The sequence below is a fragment of the Chaetodon trifascialis genome, chromosome 8, assembly GCF_039877785.1.
Source record: "Chaetodon trifascialis isolate fChaTrf1 chromosome 8, fChaTrf1.hap1, whole genome shotgun sequence".
NCBI classification, from domain to species: domain Eukaryota; kingdom Metazoa; phylum Chordata; class Actinopteri; order Chaetodontiformes; family Chaetodontidae; genus Chaetodon; species Chaetodon trifascialis.
The window spans coordinates 9,442,286-9,465,888 of record NC_092063.1 but is presented as its reverse complement, the minus strand read 5'-3'; the positions used below and the strand labels follow the sequence as shown (position 1 = coordinate 9,465,888).

At 42.9% G+C, this 23,603-nt stretch overlaps 1 protein-coding gene across 8 annotated transcripts in view; it reads left to right on the top strand.

The window, feature by feature from the left end:
* Nucleotides 1-23,603, top strand: part of tmcc1a (transmembrane and coiled-coil domain family 1a) — a 43,771-nt gene that overhangs the window by 10,021 nt on the left and 10,147 nt on the right. The window contains exons 3-5 of one of the 8 annotated variants that reach the window (XM_070967692.1): nt 1,060-1,107; nt 1,675-2,068; nt 2,210-2,595. In XM_070967692.1, coding sequence (XP_070823793.1) covers nt 1,909-2,068; nt 2,210-2,595 — 546 coding nt within the window. In that variant the 5' untranslated portion in view covers nt 1,060-1,107; nt 1,675-1,908. Of the gene's footprint in view, nt 1-1,059; nt 1,108-1,432; nt 1,460-1,528; nt 2,596-3,936; nt 5,280-19,459; nt 20,264-23,603 lie in introns of those variants that run through there. The other 7 variants (XM_070967693.1, XM_070967694.1, XM_070967689.1 and 4 more) reach the window with 7 other exon arrangements.

The following is a 23,603-nucleotide window of genomic DNA, read 5'->3' as shown; positions in this document are numbered from 1 at the left end:
CTGCCTCGCCTGTTTTGCTGCTCTCAATGGGAGCTGCTGTTGATGCTGCAGGGAGGCTTGGCCCAACTGCCTGTCTGCCTGTGGGTCTGTCTCTGAGGTGATCACTTTTCCACCAATAAGGTTTGTTCTTGAGGAAGACGACTTTTATGTTATCAGCTGTCCGCTCTGTTGGGTTTGTCGCTGACTTTGAATCAGCCAGGCAGTGTGCAAGGCTGCAGGAGGTGATCATGCACTGTGTTCTGCATTTGTGACACTGCCCTGTATGTCGTTTCTAGCGTGGAAACCCTTGTCTCTTGTTACTGCCACAGGATAAGGAAGGGTTGCCTTTGGGGATACTAAATGAGCTCCTGAAGGAATACACGCACACAGACACACACACACACACACACACACACACACACACACAGGGTTGTGTTCATTATGCCCAGAATATTCAAAGCCCACAGTGAAAATTATTATTGATTACAAACAGAATAACACACCTGATTGTTTGAGTATCTTGAGGTCAGTGAATAAAACCCCGATTCCCAAAAAAATGTGGCATCATTTGCAAATGAAATGCTAACTGATAATGGATTCACAAAGTTTTCCCCAGCCCATTTAGTAAAATCTTTATCCAATCATGTGTTCACAAAGTGGTGAACCTCACTCCATCCTCATTTGTGAACAACTGAGCCTTTCAAGGATGCCCCTTTCATGATACGATGATCACCTGTTACCAATGAACCTGTTTACCTGTGAAGTGTTTTTGGAGCATCCCACAACTTTCCCAGTCTTGTGTTGCTCCTCTCCCAACTTGTTTGAAACATGTTGCTGGCATCAAATTCAGAATAGGCATGTATTTACAAAAAATCAAGTTGTTGAGGTAGAACATTAAATATATTGGCTTTGTGCTGTTTTCAACTGAGTATATGTCACAAAGGATTAGCAAATTGTTTTACACAGCGTCCTAACTTTTTTGGAATTGGAGTTGTACATTGAAGATTCAAGTTTTGATTCTTCAAAATGACCTCTGTTTTTCTTTCTTTTGTCTCCCTCCTCTATCCACCTCCCTCTCAGGTAATCCACAGGAGTGAGTCACAGGACACACTGACAGTTGGGCTGATGGTAGGTGGGTTTTTCCTCTTCTGATGTGTGAGTTAGTATCTTGTTCCCGCTCTCACACTTCTGTTCCTCTCCGCATCCTTTCCCTCTTGTACCTTTTTGATTCCATCCCCCTCAGGGCTGTTGTTTATTTTCTTGGCTTGCATGTTACCTGCTTACTTTTGAATTCATTTATGCTTCCTTTCATCATCTTTGTGTCATGCTAGCTAACCTGGATCCAGTTTGTTTTCCTATTTTTCACATGCATTTGCTCATGGAACATTGGCCTGTCTGAATGTCGAATGATTCAGAGACCTGACATGGCAATTAACAAGGCAGCCTGTCTGATACCGTGATATCTTGAACCAATGATACAGTATTTATCATATTTTATTTCTAAATTTCAATTGTCGAGTTACTCATTAATTTTGATGCTTCAAACTCCAGTCTGATTACTGTGCATTCAGACTCTCTTCCATTTGTGTGAAATTTGAAAGATGCAAATGGTCACAAGTGAAATTTGGTGATTCCATGTCACTGGATCTCGGCAATATTCCAGCCTCTCATAATCCATCTCTCTCTCTGTGCTAGACCAGCATGGCTGAATGAAAGATGAATGCGCCTTCTTTGGATTCATCCCTCTGACCGCCACTGAGCCGATCCAACCCTCCATCAGACAGTCCCATCTACGCTTACACTGTTTTCTACTGTGCTCTACTGTTTTCTAGTTTTCTGTTCTTCAGTCATTGTCCTGGTCTGACCCTCTGCATGTAGAGAGGGAAGTGTTAGCAGACTGTTTTGTAGGACAATTTCTCCTTGCTATTCATGAGAAGTCAGCAGGGCTTAATGCAGCAGGGGGATGATTGTCAAAGGGAGCCAGAGGGGGTGGGCCCCAGTTCAGATCCTGGAGCTAGAAGAGAGACGGCGGGGTCACAAGGCCCAGGGTTGAAGAGGGCCTCATCCCAGTCAGAGCACCCCTCCTTCAGTAAGATGAGCCAAAATGCCAGGGAGAGCATGGGGGTTCTTGGCCAGGGACTGAAACAGCTGTTCCAGCAGCAGCGTAAACGTCTCTCCCTCTCTCGCTCCACCATCCCCTCCTTGTCTTCTTCCTCGTCTTCCTCTGTAGTGTCGGCAGGTGGTGCCTCCCCCTCTGTCCCCGAGGACGCCACGGGGCCCTGCTGTCCTGAATCTGACCCCCTCTCTGCTCCTTTGGTTCCCTCTGCAGCTGGGCAGGGCTCAGCCGCTGCGGGCATGATGAGGCGTGGGACCAGCCTCCAGAGCCGGCGCAGTAAGGGATCCGGGTCGGGATCTGGGAGCAGAGATCGAGATCCTCTCCTGAGAGGTAGCCCCCAGGCCCCACACCGCCGAAACACCCACGATCCACAGCAGCATACCAGCCGTCCTCGCTCCTCCTCCACCACTGACACCACACCCAGCAGCCCCACCCCTGGATACACTGGCATTGATGTGGTGCTGTCATCAGGGTACCAGTCCACAGAGGAGACAGATAGGGTAAGTGATAGCAGTCGTGAATCGTATTATCACTGCTGATCGATGTGTCTGTTTTACCCTTTTATTGGCATCAGTCCTTGTTTGTCAGTGAACTGTCAATCAAAAGCTGACGTTCACCTTGCTGCTGATGTAACATTCCCTGCTGTGAATGCTGGGAAAGGGCCTTTACTGCTCTCTGCTGACTATGATCCAGTGCAAAGATATTTTATTATGAGTAAAACATCATCTTTAATCTGACTTCAGTAAACATAGAGGTAGGCGGAAATTCCTGCTTGGCATTTCTGCCTGTCGCACCTCCTCCAGTGCCCATGGGTCAGCTGCAGGGTCATCAGCTGCAGGGTCATCAGCCAGGAACCATCATTCCTCAGCGTTTAGCCCCTTTAATCCTGGAACATCTCCTGGTGGCAGAGCAGTGACAGGGACGTCTCCCTGCCTTTGTACTGCCAAATTCCCTCTTGGTGTCACCATCCCTCCACCATAGCTCAGAACACAAACACCGTCCAGAGGAAACACAGCAAAAGAATATTTTCTATTAAAATTACTAACTTTGGAAGATATTGACTTGATTGATCAACTCAAACTGCTGAAGCATCTCATAATAACTTCAGATAGACTTTGAAATGTTTTTTAGATGGAACAAAGACTCTGGATTTAGCCCCCAGTGACTTCCATTGGAAACACATTAGGAAGGGATCGTTAAATGGCCAGAATGAACAGGAGGAATAGAAAAATGTTTTGATATACATGTGGGCACCTGACTATGATTTTAAGCTAGATTACAAATTGTGAATCTATCTTTTAAAAGCATTTTACTTTTTGAGTTGTTTTATCCATGGCTTACAGCAAATGCTGCAATATAAATCAATGTGTTTTCAAAATCTTTCCTTTAGTATTCTTCTTGGATAATCATCTATTTATCTATTACTTATGTGTATGTGTAGAGGTTAGAGTTGTAGTGTTATGTAATGGAAAAGAAGTAGCATAGATTTTGTGTGTGTGTGTGTGTGTGTGTGTGTGTGTGTGTGTGTGTGTGTGTGTGTGTGTGTGTGTGTGTGTGTGTGTGTGTGTGTGTGTGTGTGTGTGTGTGTTGGCTTGATAAAATGTCACAGCCCTTTTTAACCACCTTAGGTAAACCCGACTTTTGGACAGTTTGTTCTGTCTGCCACCAGAGGGCACTGTCAGATCAGCTAACCTGCTGTGAGAGGCACTGGGCTTGGTTCATGAGGAGGTTGAGCTTGCCCTATGAGCTCATGTTAGTTGTAGACTAAAACCGATCTTTGGGTTAATGAAATAAGCTATGCCAAGGACTCAGTATCAGTGTGTCAGAGATATAGTGATGGCTGGCTATCAGTCCAGTGGTGGGCAGTATGTCTAGACCAGTGGGTGCTGACATCCACATTAACTGACATCTTTAATGTGAGCTGAATTTAACATTCCCCTTCCCGTTTTCTTCATCTGCAAAATCAAGTATCCTTCGGTCCTGTGTGAATGACCTCACCTGGGATGATGGAGCAGGGCTAGCAGACATCTGTGCTCCATCAGTCCTGCTGCTGTGATAGACGACCATCAACCTTTCTGTGGTCCGTTGCTCGCCCTTGACAGAGATGATAACCTGTCTCACCCCTCTCTAGCTACCGTCACAGCCCTGTCTCTGCACAGCAAGAGAACAATGTCATGCAGGTCACCCAAGCAGTCACTGTGGTTACCCCCAAACTTGCAGCAACCTCGACTACGCCCTCCATGGGTTACCATAGTAACGGCATGGTTGACCTTGAAGGTTTGTGACATCCTGCTGTTAGTGGAGGTTGAGGGTTGCATAGCTTGTAAATTTGAGTATGTATCAGCAATGATGAATGTCTTTTCTATTTATCAACAATTTCCCTCCTGCGTTCCCCTTTTCTTTTCTTCCTCTTTTCTCTCCTCCTCTCCCTGCCTGTCCCCCTCCCTCTGTCCCTGGAGAGAGTTAGTATAGACAGTCAGCTGGTCCCTCCTCCCCCCCCCCACCCCCCTTCTTCCTCCTCCTCCTCCTCCTCTACCACCACCTCCTCCTCACCCCACCCTCCAGCTCACTGACAGGAAGCAGGAGGCAACCTTGCCTTGTCCTAGATGAGTGAGAGCTGAGCACCGGCTGTGTGTTGTGTGAATGTGTTAACAGTGCTGTGTTTAGAAGAGGATGTGGAGGGGTGTGTATATGTGTGACTGTGAGACTACTGCGTGTGTGTATGTACACTAGAAATCATTTGTGCCTTGACAGCCATGTGGTGTGAGCATCTTGTGTGAGTGACTGTGTCTGTGAGAGAGGGAGACAGAGCTCAGGGGATCACTGTGAATATGAGTAGAGGGCAACGCAGCTGAGCTGTCTTTATCTCTACTTGCTCTGCCTCCCTTTTTTTCATCTCCCTCTCTTCCTCTGTTTTCTCTCACTCCTCACTCTCCTGTTTGCATAGTAGACGAAAGCGGTGTGGACTAGAAATGTGTGTGCACATGGATGTTTGGAGAGGAGGGTAGTTTGTGTGCCCTCAATGTGTGTATGTGTGTGTGTGTGAATCTGCAGTGTACTATGTGAGGCAGTGTGTACTTTGGAGGGATATCAGTGGAGAGGAGTAGGGCAGGGGTTCCAGCTGTGGGTACAGCAGTCAGTCAGGATGGTGCAGCGCTTCAGCCTTCGTAGGCAGTACTCCAAGGTAAGCTTAAAACACACAAGCTTGTTTAGTCGTTAAAACCATATGTGTGTCTTCCCATCTCTATGCAGCAGCACCATTCATTGCTGAAGGCACAGTTGTCATAGCTTTTTGTTTCTGGCAAAGTCTTGTGTGGTGGTTTTGCAAATCTTTTTTCACTGTCTTTCTGTCTCTTAGTTAGTTGGTGTTGTGTCAAGAGTGTGTGTTTTTGGCTGCTTGATCAGTGCTTTGTTTAGGACAGCAGTCAAAATGGTACAAATGGACTCTGTTGTCAGTTGCAGAAACTATATATACAGTAGTATTGTTTGCACAGTTCTTGCAAATCAATTTCAAGTCAATTTTTTTTTAGTATACAGAGATTTTCCTCTGTGTTTTCACTGACTTTTCGGTGGTTCAGTCCATACAGTGACCGAGTGGTCTGTCTTTGCACTTTATCTAAACTCTTGTTAAACAGTAACTCGCACTACAGCAGCAAGAGCTGCAACCTATGAGGTCGATTGGAGCTGTTGCCAAGGGATGAAATGATTGGTAAATTTTATGTTTCATTATTGGTGATTTGGGAGCATTTATGTTTCATTTGCAACAAAAGGCTAGTTTACTGTGATATACAACTGTCCATGAGTTTGATATATCTATCCCCTGGTGGCTGTGCTGCTAAAGAGAATAGAGGGGCTGTGTTAAAACTCAACATTAGGTCTGTTAAGAGTCCACTGTTCTGCAAGCTGGTGCTCAGCCTGTGGGATTTATTAGCTGCTTCATTGATTGACAGACTACACCCTCCCCATTCATCTCTAAGTCTGTGTAATGGTGCTGCTGGATGTTCATATACCTGGCAGCATTGACATGTACGTGCATGTGTTGGCAAAATGGCGCAGTCTCACTTTCAGACTGGAAGACCTGGTCCCAGACTGATGTAGACTGATCTAGACTGGTCTTTTGTCTCTTCTCAGAGGGATAAAACAGGAGTAAAAACAGACAGGAAGTGAATGGCTGCAAGGTGCAAAATGTTTAGTCAGGATAGAAGACTTGTCTAAGACAGGAGATTGGAAGCAGAGAGTAGGCTCTAGTGGGATATGAGCTATTGAGTTGAGATGAAACAGGAGCCAAGCCTCGAGGCTCGTCCTCTCACACAACATAGGATTTGTGTGTCTAAGAGAGACTGAAGCTGTGTTTGTCTTCAGACAAGATAATGCCCTTCAGGGCCTGTCTGCAAATGTTCACTAACCTTGTCTCCCTTGGGTAGATGACCCTGTCTCTTTACCTCAGGCCACATATCTACATGTCCACCTGTCCTCCTGCTCAGCCTTCCTTTGTCTTATCAGCACTGTATTTTGATTTCTGTGTGAGAGATAACATCCTGCGTTCTCCTGCAGTAATCCCTAACCAGCTCAAAACCAAATACCTCAAACAATTCAGAGGACCAGCTTCCAGTCCAGCTGAAATCATGCAGCTGTGTCTAGATAAATACTGCAAGGACTCTCAGCAATGTAGTCGGATATTAAATGCTTGTATTTTTTAACTTAAAATTTCTTCAAAAAATTCAGTATGTTGCACAGTGCAATACAGTTTCACACTAACATGTCACTTTTTCCTTATCCTGTTTTCAGCTGCTTTCATGTAATGCTGTCGTCTTAAAATCAACTAATAACGCTGAGCGATGTGGATTGAAAAAAAAAGAAAGTAACAAAAAACCTTAAGGTTTGTTTGTACATGATGTGTATGGGAAAAATAGTGAATCACATAGAAGAGGGCCTGAGGATTAGTATCCTGAAATGCCCTAAGTTAATTCTGTTTCAAATTCGGACAGCAGTATTATGCATGGATTTTGTCCCATTGATCAACGTGGGCTTTAGAGAACAAGAGTCCAAATATGGCAATGTTCAAAAACTGGGTTGATTTGTTAATTAGAACAACGTCATATGAGCAAATGTTATTTAAAAGAACCAAGAAAATTCTATTTGATTAATTTGCATAGTTATCTCAATTATGTCTATGTTGGCATTTGGATCAAATGCATAAAGTGATTTATTTGGACTGATGAATTGTAATGTGAGTTAATTAATTGGAATTTAGAATATAGAAAAAATGAGAAGCATGTCTGTAATGGGGCACTGCAACATTATTTTTACGAAAGAACAAAAAACAAATATTGCTGCTTTATTCTCTCTCAATAAGGAAAGAAGATTCTTGTGGGTTTGTTGAAGAAATTGTAGGATGCATCAAATGAATTCACTTTATTTACAGGACCATTAGAAGACTCAAACTCTATATAACTTTGTGTTTTTTGAGCCTTGGTAAAAAAGGATCTTTGTTCCATCTCTTACTGTTTCCATAGTTTTAAAACCACATTTTGTATGAGAGATTTGTTTTGTACCATCAGATTTCAACTATGTATGTATTATACATTTAATGGCCTCCACTAAAAGGATTAAGTAGATCAATTTGAATTCCTATTCTATGTTTTTTGATAGTACAAACTCACTTTTGAGTGATTTGGTCCACTTCTGTAATTCCCCTAGTACTGTCCTGTAAGAGGACAAGAAAGAGAAGTGTCATTGGCAGGCGCCGAACATCACCTGGTCCCCTGGGGCTTGTTCTGTCCCTGCTAGTTTAGCATCCTCATCGCTGCGCTCTCATCGTCTCTCACCTCCCCAGGCTACTAGCTGTGTGTTGATGAAAGCTTTTCTGCCCTTTGCAGCAGGACACCGTGCCTCGTCCTGAAACTATCTCAGTGATACTGAGTTATTTGAAAAGCCGCTAATGACAAACATGGGGTCTAGATGGGTCATGTTCACTATATACAACCACGGCTACAGATGCATATGATAATTATTAGTCTTATCAAACCATTGCCACAGCAGATTGCCCTTTTTGTCACAGGAAGCACAGTCGTGGAAGTATGCAGTAAAACCTGCGTATAATCAAACAGCCAAGTTTCGATTGACTTTCTGCAGAGAGACATAGCCATGGTGATGATGAAGCACGTGCTTTTAGTCCACAGTGGAGGTGATGTCATTCCACTGCTGTGTTTGCCAACTATGAGCCTGTAGCAGATTGTTTTTCAAGCACTGTGTGGGCGTGTGTGTGTGTTTCGCTGCCGTCAGTGCACCACCATGACTGTCTGTGGTTCAAAGTTGTTGACATTAACTATGAGACTTTATTACAGTGTTACAGTTAAGAGGAAGTAGCGTAAAGCCGCTAATGGGTTTGGCTGATCTGTGACTGTGGTTTGTACTGACAAAGAACAAAAAAACTGTTCTTCTCAAATGTGCTAATCTCCCTTCTTTGCTCTATAATCTTTCCCCCTCTCTTGTCCTTCCCTTCTCAACTACCCTGTAGTCACTTTCCTTCCTGTCGTTGCTTACCAGTCTTCCATCCCTCATGTGAGACAAACAAAATCCTCCTTTCATTCATTCGTCTTTTTAAATCCTCCATGCCAGAGAGAGCCAAAACTGGAGACATTATGTTTTTGGATTGTCCAACTGTACGTACACACATCCGTCAGACATACTTCTGTCCGTGCATCCATCTGTACATCCCATGTTGCAAATGCAATATCTCAGGAGCAACTTGACAGAATTTCATAATATCTGCCACAAACATCCACTTGGATGTTGGACTGATTCGATTTTGTAGGTCAAAGGTCAAAGGTCACATTTTAGGCTACAATGCAAGAATTCATATTCTAATTTTAGCTAACATAGGATAAAATTATGAACTGATGATACTTTCACTGGATTTACTGAGACTGCTAAATTATTCAGTGGTGTCATACTTTCCAATATAGTGATAGCATCAATTTTGTCAGAAAAGACACTTTATGTATTATATAGAATTCCTTCAAAGCCTGCACTCAGAGGCCTACGACCATGAAGCGGTAATTGTAGTTTATGACGAGTGTAAATCTCTCCTCCAGACAGTCCAAACAAACAGTGGCGTTGGGTTTGCGTTGCATTCAAGGTGTATTCTGTAGTGTGGGTGTATGTTTGTCAAGAGGCCATCATTGATCAGAAGAACAACCACCAATATTAACTATTAACTATTAACACCAATTAAACATTGGCCTTTTGTCCTGCTCTCTCCTTAATTACATCACTTGTTACCTCTGTGTGTACGTGTGTGCATGTGTGCACTGTCAAATTAAGTGAGGTGTTGGACCAACACGAGGTGCCAGAACAGCTTCAGTGTACTTTGGCATAGAATCAACAAGTCTCTAAACTGTGCTTGTCCCTTCTTTTTGGTGTTGTGAGCACTGTCTAAAGAAAAAAAAATGGTGCTTACAGTCTTTTGTCTACTTTGGCTGTACCAGCCATCTCAACATGACAATTTGTTTCAGAATTATGGCACCAACTGTCTTTGGTCTGCAAAGCTCAAAATCAATGTCATGGATATGTTTCACAATGCAATCTAGACCACAGTTTTAAATGACAACTGAAGATGTAATCGTGATTCTCTGTGAATTAGGAACTTGAGATGCTGAGATTGCTCAGACTTGTACAATGTGTATGGGCCTTAACACATCTGTCACAAATCTCCCATAGGTGTTCAACTGGATTTACATGTGGTGATTATGATTTGCACCATTTTTGTACCCATCAAACCATTCAGTGACTCTTATGTTCTATATGAAGCATGTGCATTTGTTCTATACTAATTTTCCGTAAGTTTTACCTTTAATTTGTCACCTGTCTGTATATATTTGTTGTTTATACTATTGCATATATTTGTGCATTTGCAGGAGAGCACATGCAGCTTTGTGCAGGATCTGTAATCAGATAATCTCAATCTGTTATACTATTTTTCTCCCTGTGCACCACCTCTTCAGCTTTCTTCCCAATATTTCTTTTTTCCTCCATGCTTTGTCTTACTTCATGTCTTAGAGACCGTATTTCTTTAGCTCTCACTCTCTTCATCTCTCTCCCTCTCATCTGTGTCCAGTTCACAGACAGGGTAGCCGGTTGCCCATCTCCATGGTAACAGTGATGTTCAAATAGGGCCTTAGCGGCTTTAGCCAGATGAATGCTTGCAGGTTCACTGTGTGATCTGCCAGCCACCCCACCAGCCTAGTCTGGTGAACAACAACCTCTTAGGGTAGCAAAAAAAGAGTCTTCTAAAATTAGAATCTTTGCAATTCACCAGTTCATTTGCTCTAAACCTTGTAATTAAGCTTTCTCTTTCGTCATATATTTCAAATGGCAGAGCGACACAGGAGACATGTTGGAATGACAACCATATCGCTTAGATCTCAGTGCTGCAGAGACACCGCTGTTTCCTGTTCTTCTTCAAGAGCGTATTTAAATTGAGTCCTCTGAATGACACGCAGAGACAGCTGTGAATTATGTAGCAGTGTCAGTAAAAAAAAAGTTTGTGCTTGACAGTTAACAGACCTCAATGGGACTCCTGTCTTCCACTTCAAAGAGAATGAACAAAAAAAAGTTAATAGATGCAATGTAAATGTTTTGTTGTGCCATGTAAAATCCAGAGAGAAGCCTTGAATCAGATGCTCATCTTTTGTATGCAGGCGCATGTGTGTGTGTGTGTGTGTGTGTGTGTGTGTGTGTGTGTGTGTTGTGTGTGCCTGAACTCTCCACCCAACTGTTTGTGCTCCCTTTGAAGCGTAGCCCCAGCCCCAGCCTGTTTAATTAGCTGTTGAATATTCATATGTGATTATACATATAGGCCAACGCCCTTATCCAGTACTGCTTGCTGTTAGCATTCACAACAGTGGGAACACTTTAGGCTACTCCACACACAAATACAAACACACACTCATGCTAACACACATCACGGCTTCACAGTTGATGTATAACAAGCAATTTTGTGTGTGGAAACCATCAAGGCGGATGTGATGGTGTGAAAGTAAAGGACTAAAAGAAAAGCTCATAAGACAAATGGGAGGGGCAGGAAGGTTTGAAAGATAAATGTAGGTAGGTGTGTGTGTGTGTGTGTGTGTGTGTGTGTGTGAGGATGGGGATTGATTAGCAGGATGGATGCAGTCATGAGGAGAGAAAGATAAAGCTATGAGTTTGGAGCCACTCTTCCTTCTCAGCCAGTTTTGTAGGTTTATAATCTGGGTCTGAATGAGGAAGGAGTCGACTGCAGCTCTCTGCCTTTTTCTCTGCTGCTATTAATAGACAGATGTCTGAACCAGTGCTGGACAAGTTCACTTTTCAAGGGCACTTAAGTGTATTAATATGTCTTGATTCATGTAGACTAATATTCCACCCCTTGACGAGTAGATTTTCCACATCTTTTCATTATCTACAGATGAATGACATAATTTCTGCAGCCATATGTATCAAAGGACAATACCAGTTGATTGATATTCAATCAACTTGTTTTAATATTATACTTAATGATTATAATACTTACTGGGGGTTGCACATGTTGTCTGAATGTTTTTAAGTTTTGTTATGCATGTCTGTGCAAGAGGTCATGTGCATTTATGTGTACATGTCAGCAGTGAGTCACTATGGGTCATCCTTTGTGTATTTATTTTTGGCTTGCAGCTGGTCCTTCCTCTTTGGTACGGTGTGTGTTTGTGTGTGTATGAAAGAGGACATTCGTATTGGCATGCACGTGCATCTATGCTGTTTTGTCAGCCGTTGGAGGATTGCCACATACTTGGTCAGTCACTGAGGATGTTCTCGTCAACCTTGACCCACATGTCTGTTCCTCTGACACTGTCTTCTGGCTGGGTTAGGACAAAGGACACCCTCAGTATTTTGTCATACTTTCATGACTTGTGTTGTCAAAATGCACTAATGTGCACCTTTATGAAACATCATGTGTTTGGTTTTCTTCTCTTTATTCAGGGTGGTGGTTGTTTTCTAAGGGAAATTGTTCATTCAGAGAGAGGGGTAGCAGAGACAACACTCAGACAGACAGACTGAGAGAGGGCATGCTCTGCATCCCTGCCACTCCCTGCTCAGTCTATATCATTTGTGTGACTCTGATGAATTATGGATGAGGCTATAGATCGCTGAGCTCAGCTCTGCTCCACTGACCCACTTAGAACACGTGCACACACAATTCAAATCTGATCACAACCTCAAGGGAAATATCGTCAGATTTTCTCTCCACTAATAACCAAAACCATTCCTCTCATTCTCATGTGTGTCAGCCAGTAAGAATCCAAGGAATCTTTCATTTTTTTTGCTGTTTGCATCCCATCAGAAAGGCTCACTGGAAAATGATCTCAGGACCACTGAAACAGCAATGCAGTGTATTTGATTTTGTCCAGGCGAATAATACAGTTGGTTGAAAATGTTCCATCCAAAATGACATAGCACCACAAACAGGCTCTCTCTGCATACTCTTGTTTCACGATCCAGCATTATCTACCCTTTACTCCCACTTTTTCTTATCTCTTCACATGATCCCCTGTCTTGAAATATTCTAGCATAACACAAGGGTCACACAGTGTGCACACTCACCCTTGCTATTTCAGCTGTTCATCTCCTTGATATATCCTCCCTTCCTCCCCGTTCTCAGTATCAGCCCACAAGGCACCTGTGTGACTTGATGTAACTGCCACATCAGGTCTGAATTATGTTTCATAAGGGGCTGCATGTCTGTCAGTAGGAGGACAGATAATGAAAGAATGCAAAAAAAGAAGGGCTATCGACAGGGTACCTGTCTGGAAATGTTGCAGTCAAAGACAGACGTTAACAGAGTCAGTTGTAGATGCAGCAAATCACAGTGTAGCATATTTTGTGCTCTAGCTCCCCCTCCTGGGTTGAGGCTGCCATTGGCTGTAATACCCAAGTTGGCTGTTGTTGGTTGTGATATTCATTTATTGTTATATTTTCTTATGTTTATCTCTTTCAATGGTATAATAATCCACATTCATCCCTAGAATAGTCATCCCCCAAGCCTTGTTCAAATGCTGGGGGAATGCCGTAAGGACTGTCAGAATTTAATTTGTTGAATGTAGGTCTGTTTGCCTTTCGTCTTCAGTATGATGGATGATATGGTGCATCAGACATTGAGGAGAATAGAGAAAGTGCTCAACTTTCACACAAAGTAGAGCGCAGTTTGAGCCGGAGTCTGATCTTGACAAGGGTCAGTCACTAGGGTGAACAGTAATAATTAACCTGTGTGTTTCCTCAGTTATGGAAATTAAAGTATGAATATGAGCTCGGTTTTGGAAGGTAGCTTCAGTACATGAGGCAGTCTCCATGTCATTGTTAGATAACCTGAATGGGCAATGAGAGAATGCCCTCTAAGATTTTGATTAGATAATAGCTGTCAAGCACTGATGAACGCTATTAGCCAAATGCCAGTCCTCATTATCTGTCCTCCTGTTATGAAATCTACTGCTTTCTAGTGGCCTAATTCACACAGTGGAGTCTCACTAAAACTTCCTAAATAGTACCCATAGCCCCAGACCATTCAATAAGTCTATTTCAAAGTGGGAGGTGAGGTCAGCATGGGGCCGCAATGTGTGATATGGGGTTTGTGTTAAGAGGACGGAGTTGAGAAGGGGCCAGACCAAATAATCTTTCAGGGCCAAAAAGCTGGGACTGTTTGTTCTAGATTCTGCATCTTCCTGCTTATGAATAGGCTGGCAGTATGTTTGGGCCCGCATACTGCCCCATGGTGCTCTGGGTATTGCACAGCATCCAGCCAGACCAACTCTGCATTTTGGGCCAGTGCCCTTTCTGTTTCCACATTGCATAATCAGGATGGGTTGAGTATAAACACAAGTAGCTCCAACAAAAAGCAGCCACCACCAATGGATAAACAATGTTTCTCCCCTGTTTTCCTTCACGTACACACGCTGCTCCACTGTACATACACATTTTCTCTAACCCCATGATCCTACACAAATGTCTTACACATATCATACCATCACCTGCACTTTCATGCTTCTACAGAAATTCTAACCCAATAATGCTGAGGCTGCAATAGCGATAGCTGATATATCTGATGTACATAAGGAAATAACATGAACAAACAAAGGATCCCTTTGTTTTGTTTTTTCATTTTTTTTTTTTTAAATAATCGTGCCCATGATGCGTATTAAGCGGCACATAAATTACCTCTGAATTACTTCCTATCTTTTGTATTTCTGCAGTGCACTTATTACTTTTTGGCTGATATATGTACTCCAGTGCAGGTCTATCTGCAATAACTTGATATCAGCCAACTTGTTGGCCCAATGATTTATTGGTCTAGCTCCACTGGAGGTAAATTGCCATGCCACATACATACATCTATTTCCTAGTGACTTCTGCTCTGCACTTTCAAAATACACAGGCAATATAACTCACACAGATGTGCTGCATTCACTATTAAATTTACAATAACGTCATACTGCACCGCATTGAAACCTCATGTACGTGTGCTGTGTTTTCATCAACACTGACCTGTTACCAGCTGTGTTTACCCGAGATCAGCTGAAGGGTTTTTATACCAAAAACAGTTTACAGCAAGATACATGGATTATCCAGAGATACCATGATTTTAAATTTTTCCAGAAAGACACGTTGGTGTTCATTAGTTCAAATGCCATTTCTCAATATTTAGTCGCCAAGTGGTGAGTCAGAAAATATGTTGTTTTTTGGGGGGGGATTTGTGTGAGCAGACATTTTAAACACACTAACACTATTGGCACAGACATGCTTACGTCTCGGATACACAGCTGACGTTATTCACTGTTATCTGTGTCCAGACAGGAGATGGGACTGAGAACACTTAATTGTTCGGGTTGTTGTTGTTATCGTTTGTTGTTTTCCTTCCTGCCTGGCTCTTGTAGATGCCAGTGTTGGAGTTGGCCACTAAGATGTTTCACGCTCTCTGACCCTGCCAGTCATAATGGCCCCTGTGTATAAAGTACCCAGTGGTTTATGTAACTGCTAATAGGGCCATTGATTATACTGGAGCTTAGACTGGGGACAGCCAGGGTTGGACAGGGGGCTTCTTTTTATGGGGAAGGTATTGTTCAACAAGGCCTGAGCTCCGAGTCATGGTTGTCTCCCCTCTCAGGCTTGAATTACCCCCAGTCCGTGCAGACAAAGCTCTCGCTCTTCTGCCTTTACGTAACCTGTCACACCCCCAAACCATTTCACAGCATAACCCATTAAAATTTACAGTCACGTGGATGGGACTGTTGTGATCGCACCCTGAATTCAGTTCAAATTTTCTGCTTTATTCTCACTTTCCATATGGCACTCGGTTTATCGTGCTTACTCAGTTCACCTTTTCTCCAATCCCAGTCCAGTTACATCAGAGCCAGTCTCTTCCCTTTTTCTTCTGGAGTCTTCCAGAACTTTCTGGCTTTGTAGCACCCGCCTGGCCTCGATTCAGCACCAGGCTCTGTCTTCCGAATGACAATGAGTATTATGTATTATGAGGATCTTGCTGCCTCTGTCCACTGGCTGAGGAAACATCTCTGCACAAGTCTTTCTCTATGCCTTCACATGTGAGCTAATCCGTCACAGCATTGTCCATTCAGAATGTACAGAGCTTCTGTTTTCAAACCAGAGAAAATGTGTGTAAAACATCAAGTTTCTGACATTTTACTGTGGTAAACAAAAAGCAGTCATATTTTACAAAGGTGGGGCTATGGGTGAAGCTTGCAACTGTTGTGTACTTGTTTGCTGTCATAGAGGCAAGCCACTTGCTGCATTTTAATAGCTGGCAATGAAAAAAAATAAGTTGGAATCAGCAATAAATAACAAATGGCTCCCATTAGCATCCTAAATGAGTGCCAAGTATTCTCAAAAATGGATGATTGCTGCACATTCATTTCAGCTGTCTGCCTCCTCAAAACACTTAATTTTCAATAGTAATATTAGTATTTGCCCTTTTTGTGTAGTCTTCTTTTTTCATTATAATCATGAAGCTGTGCAACTGACTGCATCATCGTCATCTACTTGTCTATTATTAGTTCATCTCAGTTGTTCCTAGTGTAAGAAAATTCTCGCTTGTGACAGAATAACATAACATTTTATTCCAAAATGTTAATGTAAAATGCTAACAAGGCCTTAGAACTTTAGTGTATTAGGAGATTGGGTGAGTAGGTTTCAAGCCTTTTATCATAACATTTCTTTGTTTTGTGTTCAAGCCTAGAGCTATACGTTACTTATGCCTAATAGAAAAATGTAGTTAATGAGAATGAAACATTTCCATTAGCCTCCAAAGTTTAATGTGTCTCCCTGACATGTTTTAACTGTGATACTGTGTAAATGCTGCTTTAGACCTTCCCATAAATATATGTATTCTGTGTTCCCATTAATTTCAGTATGGCTCTCAAACTATAGATCACATGATACTGTGGTAGCAAAAAGTGCTACAGCTGTGTGTGTCATACTGCATAACTAGGAAAGCATGGCCACATACATCAGCAGTTCAGCAGGTCCCCCAACACATGAGTGAAATGCATGTGTTTTAGTGTGTGAGAGAGAAAAAGATATTATAATGTGATATATTCATCAAATTGGGTCATTGTTTTGCCTGCAAGGCACAGCTGTGTGTCAAACCCATTAAGTGAGACACCACATAAAGGTCAGAGGAACAGTTTTGAGAGGGTTTTTTTGACTGAGCTCGTTTGCACAAATATTCTTGACATTCTCACACACTCACATAAAGATTCATCTATTCTAAATGCTAGAAATGAACTTAATTGCCAGTGCAATGCAACTAGAATCCATGCTTTTAGAGCTGCGACACGCCTCATAACCAAGATGTTTTCTACGTTCAGCTCTATACTCAAGTGAAGAATTAAAGCAGAAAACATGACATGTAATGAATGAGATGTGCAGTATTTGAGCAGTCAATAACAGGATGCATAATTACTCCAAATATCACCCTACAAATTGGACCACTGTGTCTGAGAAATCATATTTGAGTTGAAAATTTGTAATTTAATTCTAATAACACATGGTAAAGATAAATAATTTTCCCATTACCATCTTAGTTAACTTGTAGCTAACATTAATTCGACCAATGTGAGCAACATCTAAAACAGGTCACAGCTGTTCTTTCTGCCCCCTAATTTTGACCAGCTAATGTGTCAATAATACGGTAAAGCAGGCCATGAGGTCAGCATCTCCATTTTCTATGTAACTTTCGAGCATCAGGCATTTGTCAGGACATGAGTGTACCTCCCTCTGTGAAACTGTCATTGCGGAAGCACTCTCTCTGCTATTTTAGGTATGTTATTAAGGCATGCTACCAGGCAGTGTTTAAAGGTGCCCTGAGTCACCCTGAAAGCTTGCGTATTCCTGGACTGACGGGAGCTGCTGGGGGCCACATGGCCTCTAAAGGAGACTTGAACCTGAGGCTGGAATTAATGCAATGCATACGTGTCTGAAAGGACCCTGTTTGAAGATTCAGTGTAGGATTCCCCTAAATGACCAATGATATGATATACAATATGATGATTTTAACTTTTTGAGTTAATGTGTGACGCACGTTTAGTTGTGGTCCCAGAACCAGTTGCACAAGCTGTCTTTAAGTTCAAACGTACACAAAACAAACTGTTCAATGAGTGGAGATTTACCATCACTAAATTCAAATGGCTCGCACTGCGCAGACTAGTTCTTACATAGAGATTAATTGTCACTAAATATCACCCTTACTATCTGCCACCTGTAACTAGCTAAATGAACTAGCTTGCTAACCATGTTAACTGAGAAAACTGCTATTGACATTAGCTTGCTAATAATGTTTCCTTGTTTAGAAGAGTAGAAGAGGCTGACATATCGGACTGAAATTCTGTTTAATGCTGATATTAATGGGAAGACCCCATATTACAAAATACAATACTAATGATATTTGACTAAGCTAAATGAAGGAATAGCATTTGTTAGATTAAATTAGCGTTACTGAAGTGTTTGTGTGTGTGAATGGAAAGTGTTACAAGTGAAGGCAAGTAAAGGGAATATAGATTTAGTGATATGCAGCTTTGAACTGGCTTCCTCTTGCATGTTACAACTGGGCTCAGACTTTAAACGACTGATGCTGCCATGTGTCTCTTTGATTCAATACTGGGGTCAAACCTACATGTCACAAACTTCCACTTCCATTTGAGCATGTTGGCTTTGTTCTTATATAAGCAGCCTTTTCCCTAAATCCTACCCTCTCTCCTGGTCCCCTAACTCCTCCCGGTCTCTCATTAAAGCGTGTATTCATGCTCTCCTCTCCCCCTCCCTCCTGTCGGCTTCTGCACAGAAGTCTTTAGTAGCCCTTGTCCTGCCTTACCCCCTACGCTCCCTGCTTTGCTTTTTCACCGTAATTGGTTTGTACACTTTTTGAAAGTGATGGCTCACAGACCCTAAGACGTGAGAGAACAATGCACCGCAGCTCATAAAGCTATGTTTGTGGGTGCATTTGAATATGAATTTGCATGTGTTTTAATGCAGTGAAGGAGACCAACATCAGACTGACTTTTTATAGTGACCTCTGGTTGAAATTGAAATTGAAAACAACGTAAGTTGAAGTGGATAATTACTACCTGTACAAATGAGATAAATCTACAGTGACATTTGATCGTGACAAATTTCCTACAATTAATGTTGCCTGTGAACTCTTTTCTGTAAATCAATTGTTGTTTTGATTTAGGAGTCCAGTAAAAGCGATCACTGTGCTATTCACACACTTCTTTCATCCATGGTAACCATTGATACAGTCATAGACTATAGTCATGTGTGCACACGTATGCACAGTTTTGAATAGCAGCTTTGTAATCATCATATGACCAAGTAATCTGTGTAATCTTGTTTTTTTTTTTTCTCCTTGGGTTCGAGTTTCTTATCCACCTTAAACCAAAAACTGCTCAGTCCTCGTGTGTTTATCTCATGTTATACAACCTATGTGGGGAAAAAGAAAAAAAAAAACACGGCACTTTTAGTGCAGGCAGTTCAGTCAGCGCTGATGGTCATTAGAAACATTTGGTCTAACCCAGTTTGGTAGTGCACACAGGCAGCGGAAGGTGATTCATTACAGCATGATCACTAAGGAAACTGATTGGCTGCGACAATCAAACTGCGTGATAATTGAAAGGTGGGAGCACAAGATTTTTGTCCCTTTCTTTCTGCCTGAGCTAGCCACTGTTTTGGAGCTGAGCTGGCCTAGAAACTCCAACAGAAGAAAAGCCCCCCCCTCCCTTCACAAAGCTTTCTCACAACCCCTCTCTCCTTTGCTCCCTCTCGCTCCGTCTCCCTCTCAGTGACAGCTCCTGGTGGGCTCTTTTTTTTCCTGCATGCTCCCTCGCTCCCCTCACATCCGTCCTCTGGGTCTCTGCCTCTCTTTTTCTCCCTCTGAGGATTTTTATCCCGGTCGGACTCTTTGAACACTTAACTTCACAGTAAACTCTTCCTGCTTTTAACCCTGCCTCCATGCAACCCTGCGAGTCTTCATCCGATTAACCGCCTCGGCTCTGTCACCCCAAACCGGCGTCAGACGAACCCCATGCTCCAGAGGAGTCCTTGTTCTCCCGCTGATACACGCTGTCTGTGGGAGTCGTGCTTGAAGAGCTGCATATATGTGTGCTCCATAGCCTCTCTGCCGGTTGTTGTATAGCGCGGAGCGTGTGTTACCACTGAAGCGTGGCCATGGGCTTTGAAGAGCGGCTGCTCCGTGAACCAGCAGCACAACACTCCCTAGGCTCTGCAGCTATCAGGAGTCATGGTTCATTGCTGGAGGGACAGAGCACTCTATGGATTCTGGATATTCAATCAAGCCAACAGCAATTCTTAAGAGTCTCTGTGTAGTCTCCTCGTTGGCAAGTGGAGTCTTTGTCCAGTGGACTTTGAGTCAAGTGGACTTTGTTTGGGAGAAGTGTCCAGAATGATGAGTGCCCTTCCAGGGCCACGCTCTTCCCCTCTCCCCCGGCTGCGGTCGTCTCCCGAGGGACACACAAACAGATAGACAGACCAAACAAAATTCCAGCCCAAGCCGTGCGCATGCGTCTCCCCGCCATGGAGGTCATCCTCAACCTGGTAACTGCTGACACCTCTCCACTCCCTACTCCCACCACCGTGAGTCTCCACCCGTATGTAGTGTGTGTGTTCATGGTCATCATTTTCATCATTTTTGTTTTGACATTTTGACTCACTTCATTCACATTCCCAGTGATTCCAGCACGTGTCATGAATCCAGTGAATGTGTTTGCATTGATGTGGTGTTTACTGTGTATGGCTACTCACCTGTTAAAAATGGATGTTAGGTGTCTAGTGTTCACTAACTAAATACCATACTGTGTTGAAACCATAAAATGTGTTCCAGAGACTTATAAGACACAAACTCTGGTTGGAGAGCAATTTCTTGGTGTGAAAAGGATTTTGTCTTGAAATCACGGGGATTGAAAGTCTTTGTTGTCATAGTGGGCCCCTAGAAAAGCCTCTGTTTTTGTTTTTTGTTTTTTCTCTCACTCTTTTTCTCCTCAGACCTGCACTCTCAACTGCTGATGTGTGTGGCTTTCTTTTGGAGGTGAACACGAAGGGCTTTTCTCACACCCTCTGAATTCCTTAGGAAATGCATTGGCAAGCATTGGCTCTGTGTGTGTGTGTGTGTGTGTGTGTGTGTGTGTGTGTGTGTGTGTGTGTGTGTGTGTGTGTGTGTGTGTGTGTGTGTGTGTGTGTGTGTGTGTGTGTGTGTATGTGCGTGCGCGCCAGTCTGTTGTGCATGATTAGTAGTGCAACTTTTTGTTGTGCGCTAATTCATGAGTGCATGTGTTGAGTAAACTGCCTCTTGTCAAGTATCACATGGAGTTATGTAATTTTCCATATCTGGTGAATGGGGTTCATTGTTGCCGCATTGGGTCCCCTTAAAGCAAACAAAAAGCGGATTTCCATTAAAAACGTCTCTTTTGTGTCAGTTTCAACGCTGCTTAATTTGGCATGGCTGAGTGGGAACTGAAACCATGAGAAAATGAGAAGGGATGGCAGAAAAAAAGGTTTAGGCTTAGATATGGCACAGATTATCACATGCACTGACATATCTATAAATAAGTTACAAGTGCAGCCACACACTCCATGGGCCCACATGCTCTTCACTGCATATTTATGCTATCTATGCTCTACCACTCCAACCACACACCATCAGATGCAAATTTAGTTTTGATCTGTCTGATAAAAATCTGTATGATAAGAGACATCGGTCACCATCGCGAGCTATTGTTAAAGTTAAAGATCAAACCGACTAATCAGGAGTATGAAGTTCAGTCGGTCAGAGATGATTGGCTTCCGTGCCTGATGAGGTCAGAGAGATACGAGTGGTATAAATGGAGAGAAGACAGGTGTAAAATGCAAATGACTGTTTGCAGGTGGATGGATCACAGAAATTACTTAGGCACAACATTCAGCTAACACCTAAAGACCCTGTTTCTTATGTCCACCATGGATCCAAGGTCCTGTCTCTCATGGATACTGGACTCTGTAGATAAGCAGGGTCGGCTAACCCAGCACACAGCTGCTAAACTCTGATGTGCCTTGACATATCTGTGCTACACCTTTTCCAGACTAGAGAGAATGCTGTAATTGGAGAAGTGTAAAGCTGAACATATTTCCAAGAAAGAAACCTGAAACTACAGTATCGTGCTAGTATCACTCTTGCATCTCGGCACGTGAAGCCGCTGCCTCAAAAGAAACGCGAGCTGACATCACAGGAAGCTCACAGCCGCTCAGCAGGAATGCGAGGCATAGCAACCAACAAGGTATCGTACTTTTGCACTCGTCCTGATAGCACAAACTTGACTTTGACCATTGAGAACAGGAGATTTTCATGTAAGACAAAAGAGAGAGAAGGTAAGATAATGTACCCTGTAAATGTTTATATCCAAAACAATCACAGCCCAGCTCAGTGCTGTGGCTTGTGATCGCTATGTTTATGCTAAATACTGTGCGTAAGACCATTATATAAGCAATAAGCCTAAAAAAAAACTAATTTTGTTTTGCCGTGTGAAAATCCATACATCTTTAAACAACAAACAGCAGACATGGGCGGAAATAATGCGGTTCAGATTCACTCACCCTGACCTGGTTGAAGTATAGATGTCAATCATTGTTTGACAAAACACCTAAGATTGTGTCTGTTTCCACTATCTGGCTATCAGAATATCTAGACTTGAACTGAACCTGAACTCACCTGAGTCATCTAACAAAACAGCAGACACATTAAGCAGGACTTAGAGAAGGCAAAACAAGGGGTGGCAAGAAGAAAAAGAGAGCTGAAAAAAAAATGGAATGGGTCTTATGACAGCATCAGTTCATTTTCTGCTCTATGACCTACATTGAGAAGACAGGAATTTGGGGCATATGTGTGTCCTGTGTGGTTTTGAGATTGAGATGGGGCATCACAAGATGTTGTCTTGTTGCCTGTATCTAATTATGTGTGATGCATTTCTAACTAGATTAGCCCAGTAATGCTTTCTAAATGCTTGTCTGTGTGAGACGTATGGCCATAGGTCTGAATGTTGAGGTTTGACTGAGCTTTTCCCAGACCTGTGGTGGATGGAAGATAAGTCGAGGTTGCCCTTTCACGCTTCTAACCAGCTTTATGTAGCTTTATCAGAGGCATGTTGCACAACCAGACCCACCAGCAAGTGGACCCTGTTTGGACATGGGTGGAGTGAGAACAGACTCCTTCAACTGTGCGCGTGTGTGTGTGTGTGTGTGTGTGTGTGTGTGTGTGTGTGTGTGTGTGTGTGTGTGTGTGTGTGTGTGTGTGTGTGTGTGTGTGTGTGTGTGTGTGTGTGTGTGTGTGTGTGTGTGTGTGTGTGTGTGTGTGTGCGTGTGTGTGCGTGTGTGTATGTGTGCGTGTGAGAGCGAGAGAGAGATAGAGAGAGAGTGAGAGAGCCATAGGGCAGGTCCATGCAGACCCTTTTGTCCTCCTTTCTGATAAAGTCTAATCAGAGTGGGATCAGACAGCCCCCCAATTACAAGCACATACACTCAGCTTCCCTCATTAGCCTGCACAAGCCTCACTGACGCAGTGCCTGTCACTTCTTACTTCAGAGGCTCAGCGCATCAACATGTTTGGCTCCGTTAACCCTGGGAAATTAGCCTAATCCTTCAGCTCACCATCTTTAATTACATGCATGATTAGTCACAGGAAAAACTCGACCATTTGGGGATGACACTTGATTGTACCGACAATTTGTTCACTAACTGGAACTCTTTATCTGCATCGGAAATGGTGGGGATGAACCATTGCTTTGCTATGTGCGGTAGCATAACAGTATGCGTCTGTATGAAGATTACATTAGAACTGTACAGTGACCTCCTGTGAAAGACACCTCCTCTCCTACGCAACTGAAGAACGCCTCTAACAATACATTTATTGATCAGTGAATGATTGTTTATTTGGTGCCAGTGTGTG